At 40.5% G+C, this 6,812-nt stretch overlaps 1 protein-coding gene across 1 annotated transcript; it reads left to right on the forward strand.

The window, feature by feature from the left end:
- Positions 1-5,960: 5,960 nt before the first annotated feature.
- Positions 5,961-6,551, forward strand: LOC105874216 (interferon omega-1-like). Its single transcript, XM_012769813.2, has one exon. The coding sequence runs from the start codon at positions 5,967-5,969 to the stop codon at positions 6,549-6,551; it is 585 nt and encodes a 194-aa protein (XP_012625267.2). The 5' UTR covers positions 5,961-5,966.
- The last annotated feature ends 261 nt before the right edge of the window (positions 6,552-6,812 follow it).

A 6,812-nucleotide genomic window follows, 5' to 3' on the forward strand; every position in this document is an offset into this window, starting at 1 on the left:
AAATAGTTTCAAGATATTTATATAGTTGTTGTGAATCTTAAATGCACACGTATACTTTAAAGCACTTATCATAGTATCCTCCACTGAGTAAGGAGTTAAAAGGCAATAGGTATTTTCCTATTTTTCTTCATACAGCCATAGATGAGAATATTATTTGTCTTTTTGTAAAGGTCTTAGGAACTGTGTCCTACCTTTCAGTAACTGACCTCCAAAGGAGGCAGCCTAAAAAATCAGTATCTTGTCATGAATTTTAGAGAGGCTCAAAAATTGTCACTCTTCATTTCAAAGAAGTGTCTCATTTATACTCAATCAGAAAATGGTTGCTTGTATAAGTACCTAAGAGAGGGAAATAAGCATTTAGGTCAAGATGCACAAGACACGTGACTTTTTTTTTTTTTTTTCCAGACAGAATCTCACTCTGTTGCTTGGGCTAGAGTGCCGTGGCATCAGCCTAGCTCACAGCAACCTCAAACTCCTGGGCTCAAGCAATCCTGCTGCCTCAGCCTCCCGAGTAGCTGGGACTACAGGCATGTGCCACCATGCCCGGATAATTTTTTTCTATATATTTTTAGTTGGAGAATTAATTTCTTTCTATTTTTTTTTTCAGTAGAGACAGGGGTCTCGCTCTTCCTCAGGCTGATCTCGAACTCCAGAGCTCAAAGGATCCACCCTCCTCAGCCTCCCAGAGTGCTAGGATTACAAGCGTGAGCCACCGCGCCCAGCCGAGACTCGTGATGTTTATTTACTGACGCTAGCACCTGGCACATTTCCATCCTCACTTCCAGCATCCCAGGACACACTCCCATAGCACCTGGGTTTCCTTTGTCTCAAGGGAGACTCTCCATGGGACACAGTCATTCACTCCCTTCACCTTCCTGTCCATTCACAGAGCTGCTTTCTATTGTGCTGTCATTCAGGCTTAGTGGTTTCTCCAAAGAGCAGAACACCACAGGTCGAAAGCAGAAATTACATAACATTTCTAGGTTTTACAGAAACATCTGCAGAAGAGCTTTTCCTGAATTTCCATTGCATATGACATAATAGTAGCTGTAGCTAAAAGGAAAGAGAAAGCAGGATCCAGGTTGTGTGTGGGCTCCTGAAAACCTGCCTGGGGAAGACAGCGCCTTGGTGGCCAAGTGTGACAAGGGCAGCGACCAAGACTGGAGAGCTGGTTTCAGATCTATGCAGAAACCTTACCACTTCCTGAGGATTTCTCTTCCTGCTGCAAAAAGGCTACTTCTTGGCAAGAACATGCTCTGTGATGTCATAAGTCTGTTTCCTTACCCTTGGCCTGGTTACAAAGAGAAGGGGTCTCCAGCTTCAGGCAGATCACGGACCCTTGGGATTGCCTGCCGTAGGGACAGAGAGATGTATTCTGCAGTGCAGACCCATGTACCCTCCCTAGGATCACCCCTTACACACACTATGGGGATCCATGGAGGCAGGTAGAGCTGCCAATCTGGATTAGAACTCAAAAGTATTCAGATAAAGCTTATGTTTAATAGCACCCTAATTCTTAACGGCACAATCTTAGTCTCACAGATTCATTGCTAATATCAGTCTTCAATATTAACAAATAGAACAATATTCTCATGGTCACTTTGACCAACGATGTTGACACCTCTTCCCTCAATAGTAAAAACTCTGCCTGTGTAGCAAGAGAGAAGTCCCATAACAGCTGAGGAATGTGAATGAATAATGCCATCGTTACCCGACAATGGCATTGTCAGGCATAAATGACAATGGCATAAATACCTGAGGTTTATTTATTCAAATATATGAATTATGGCATAATTTGAGAGGTATTCCTATGGTCAGCGTCATATTTTCATTGAGGCATTTCAGCAGGAAGTGTGTGTAAATTGCTGAGTTAGCAAGTTGGGCCTGCAAATGCAGAGGGTTCTCTTGAAACTTCTCCTCCGGCTACACAGTCAACATTTGATTTACTGTTCTCAAATTTGAGTTTGATCAGGGCCTTGGATAAATTTCACAAATTTTGTCCCTGGCAGTCTTCTGCTCTCCTATAGAGGGAAGGATGGAGAAATATAACAGGTGGATAAAGTTTGGGTTTTCAACATATTAATCAGGGTTCTCCAGAGAAACAGAATCAACAGAATGTATATATTAATGTATGAACACACACACACACACACACACACACGGAGAGGGGGGAGAGAGAGAGAGAGAGAGATTGATTTTGAGGAATTGGCTCACATAATTGTGGAAGCTTGGCAAGTCCAAAATAGGGAAGAGTTGCAGTTGGAGTCCACGTGTGGTCAGCTGGCAGAATTCCCTCTTCTTCTGGGGAGGTCATTCTTTTTCTGCCGAGGCCCTCAACTGACTGGAAGAAACTCATCCACATTATGGAGGATAATTTGTTTTACTCAAAGTCTATTTATTTAAACATGAATCTCATCTAAAACATAAAATCACAGAAATACCTAGAATAATGTTTGACCAAGTATCTGAGTACCCTGGCTTAGCCAAGTTGGAACATAGAATTAACTATCACACTGACCCTCCCTACTTGATGTCCTAGTACTTTTCAAATACTATTTCTCTTCCATCCTTAATGGCTATGTGTTTTATACATTGACATAATTTTCCTTATCTTTTTGGTTTCTGGGGGAAGAAGTCCTGAGATCAGGCTCCATTACATCACATTGCCAGGAAAGCCTCTGTAGCCATGATCTGTTTCATAGAAAGAAGTCATAAATTTGTATATATTTAGAAAACCCCACCATTTCTTTTGTGGTTTTGCTATGCTTATAAGTTTATCATGTTACCATCGGCTTCTTCCCCCTTTAAAGAAACCTAATCTTGCTGTCAATTCTCCATTCCAGGGAATGGTGTCCTGTCCAGGGTTGGTTGCTGTTTTGCATCCTGCCCTGCCGGGATAGGACTAGTTCCAGTCCATGTTCTGATTCCACTGGAGGAGAATGCACTAGGTACAGGGTTCACATTTGCTCAAAACTGAACTGAGATAAGTGGGTTGGAAAATGAATGAATATCAATTATTATAAAATAAGAATTTGTGAAGTTTATGATAATCATACAAATGCATGATAATGAAGGATGCAGTAGGAATGCAATCAGTGAGTACCCCATATGTGTTACTGTTTGCTTTGATGTGCTGCTGGTAGAAGGTGCTTCTTACAATTTTTGCTTTGCAAACACTTATTTCTTGATGATTTAAACCAGCATCACTTTGACTGCTATCACTCAATGATTCATCAAAAAATAATTACCTTACTTGTTTTTATTAATCTTTCTTATATGTATGTATAGCTCACATTTATTTCAGTGTCTAATATTGGAAATGTGTTGAATATTTACTTAGAACTTTGGTGATGTTTTTGTCACCAGGAATATGCTGTAGGAACTTCATTCTTCTTTATATCAATTAGCCTATGGTAACATTGGTTTTGTTACACATCCCTTTGCTTAATGTTTCCTTGGTTCATAAATCCCATGTCCAGTTCTATTCTTCACTTGTTCTCACAGAGCCTTCCAGACAAGCCATTATCTCAACTCTACCTAGGGTTTTGACCTTGGATCTTTGGTCTGTCCCTCGATATTTATATTTCTCTCCAAACAGTTATATAAACTAATATAATCCAAATAGTGTTTTGAGAGGACTGAGTTAATATTTTCAAATATCTTAGAACAGTGGGTGGTCCATTTTTAGCATATAATAAATTTTGGTGTTATTATTTTCTTCATCATTATTATTTAGATTCAGAGCAGAATCTTTTGGGATCATCTGTACTTCTCCTTCTTTTAATTCTAGGTTTTTCCAGGCAATCTTTTCATTACTTGGATGAATTTACCAACTTGATACTGTGCTCAGGCACTGCCAGAGACAGTATTTAAGCAACTGGGAACTGGTTGCCAGTCTCTTGAGGGTTGGTTAGTGTGATGTATCCCTTCTCTGCTCAGAGCTGATCACATGTGAATTAAATGGAAGAAAGTCAGGTGCCTGTTCTTACAAAGCTGAGGGTAGTACATTGATCCAGGAATTGCCCTCTTTTGAGCCTCTGGCAGAAGCAGCCACTTCCCTGACTTTCCTGCACCTCGACACCGGCCTTTATTCTTCCCTCTGCCAGAGCCCCTACTCCCTGACTTTGCTGGACTGAACTTTGCTAACTTACGCTTTGTAATTTGTCAGCTGAAAATCACTTCCCTTCTTTCACTTCTATGACAATATGAATCACTTTTGTTTTTTGCTGCTCACAAACAACTGTCAAGTTTTGCTTTCTAGGAAAGTTGAAATGAGAATCAAAAAATCTGAAATCTTGAAAATTAGGGAGAAAAATGATGTGGCCCATTTGCCTTACTTTTATTTCTCTTTATTTGTTTTATTTCATCATGAATTAGAATGCAATGCAAAACCAGCAAGACAAACCTTGCCCAGTAAACCACTGTGCAAAAATATTCTAAAAATTCTTTTGTTGTTGATTTTTAAATCTAAAATAAAAAAAATCACAAATGAGTAAATGACATGACAGCATGGTGCCTACTGACTTGCACTGTCAGAGACAGAGGAACAAAAAGCTTCCACAGAATCACAGTGAAGTGATGAACAACTTAGGGACACTAGTTTCTGTAATATGAGCTTCTAATAAGTGACAACATGTGTTTTGAATCTCTTGTGCCCAACTCAGAAACTTCGAGCATAACAAGTGTTCGACAGTTTAAGTAAAAGAGTTGAAGAATGGAAATTGTGCCTGGCGAAGTAAAATTTATTTGACCATTGAAGATAAAATGATTACATTTGGATAACTCCTCCCCCTACTTAGACAAAACAAACTTTATCTATCAGTATTCAAGGGCTGTTGACACTTTCGGCACGCAGAGACATGTTTCAGAAGAAAAGAAAGTCACTGCTGAGATCTAGGGCGCTTTACACAAATACTCTATGGGCAGCAGCAAAGATTTTGGAGGATTTATTATTTCTGCAACAAAGAAACAAGCCCTTCCTCAGCACAGGAGTTCTCAAGTCATCAGGATGTAGTGAACTTGACCTCAAGAAATGGGTGTGGGAGAGTTTGCGTGGAAGACACTTTATCACAATATAGGGGAGGGTGTTTCTGGATGTGATAACTACCTTGTGAGTGAGGTGGTGCTAAGGAAATAACATCATCATGGAATTAGACCCTCCACACCCACATGCTCCTAAAAAGAACCCAGGATTCCTACTAGGGGTATTAGCACAACCTGAGGAGCAGTATAGACCTCCAGTAAAAAAAAAAAAAAAAGGTAAAAAAGGGGGGGGGGCAATGTCTACATTATTCTAACGTTGTGACCCCAGTGAAGCATAACCACATAAACCTTAATGAATATATTCTAGAAGGAAGAGAAACATCGGAAAAGTTCAACCTTTAACAACCATCAACCTCTATGGCAAAAAAACCAGCAAATAAACTCAGCCCCCAAAAGTTTAATTGACAATGATGATGTGGTAAACACAAAAACCTATAGGGCAGTAGGAGCTTGACTTCCTATGTACAGTATGGAGGATAAAAATGGACTCTAGGATCAGGGCTAAAAATTTGTTCCTAGAACAGAGAAGAGCAATATTTATGTATGAAAAAAAGTATGTGTGAGAATATGTATGTGTATGATTATTTAAATACATATATACACTTCTAACTTTAGCACAAAGATCTTTCTCATTTGATTGCTAAGTATGCATTTGGATTGACACATTTAAAGTTTACTGGGAAAATTAAACTTCTAATGCAAAATTAATAGTTTAGCCTGATGTTATCTTCTTAGGCCAGATGGAGAATACATAAATGAAAATAAAATGTGGAAGTAAAAGTGTAGACACATGTTCAGAAAATGAAAATTGTTTTGTTCCCTATTTAAAAGCCATGCACAGAAAGGATGGCTTCAGAGAACCCCAGAGTCTAAGGCTCACCCAGACCCCAGCTCAGCCAGGTCAGCAGCAGCCTCACTTCCCAATGGCCCTCCTGCTCCCCCTACTGACGGCCCTGGTGATGTGCAGCTGTGGCCCTCTTGGGTCTCTGGGCTGTGACCTGCCTAAGAACCATGGCTTGCTTAGCAGGAAGACCTTGGTGGTATTGAAACAAATGAGAACATCCACTTCCTTGTGTCTGGAGGACAGAAACGACTTCGGATTCCCCCGGGAGATGGTGAACGGCAGCCAGTTGCAGAAGGCCCAGGCCGTGTCTGTCCTCCACGAGATGCTGCAGCAGATCTTCAACCTCTTCCACACACAGCGCTCCTCTGCTGCCTGGAACACCACCCTCCTGGTCAAGCTGCGCACTGGACTCCACCAGCAGCTGGAACACCTGGAGACCTGCTTGGAGCAGGGGATGGCGGACGAAGACTCTGCCAGTGTGATTGATAACGCTACACTGGCGTTGTGGAGGTACTTCTGGAGAATTCGTCTCTACCTGCGAGAGAAGAACTACAGTGACTGCGCCTGGGAAATTGTCAGAGTGGAAGTCATGAGCTCCTTCTCTTTGTCAACAAACTTGCAGGAAAAGTTAAGAAGCAAGGATGGAGACCTGGGGTCATCTTGAAATGATTCTCATTGACTAAGCTGCCGTATCACACTTGCACATGTGTCTTTGGATATTTCAAAAGGCTTTCATTTCTGCTTTAGTTAGAAATTATTGAATTAGATTTAGCAAATACTTCATTGATAGTATTAAGCAAGTATATGTTAAAGACATTTGGGTCTAGGGACATCAGTTCCTCAGAGATGACTGCCCTGATACTATTTATTTATTTATTTATTTACTTATTTATATCCATTCTTCTTGCATGTATTGTATGTATAA

Source organism: Microcebus murinus, chromosome 12, assembly GCF_040939455.1.
Source record: "Microcebus murinus isolate Inina chromosome 12, M.murinus_Inina_mat1.0, whole genome shotgun sequence".
NCBI classification, from domain to species: domain Eukaryota; kingdom Metazoa; phylum Chordata; class Mammalia; order Primates; family Cheirogaleidae; genus Microcebus; species Microcebus murinus.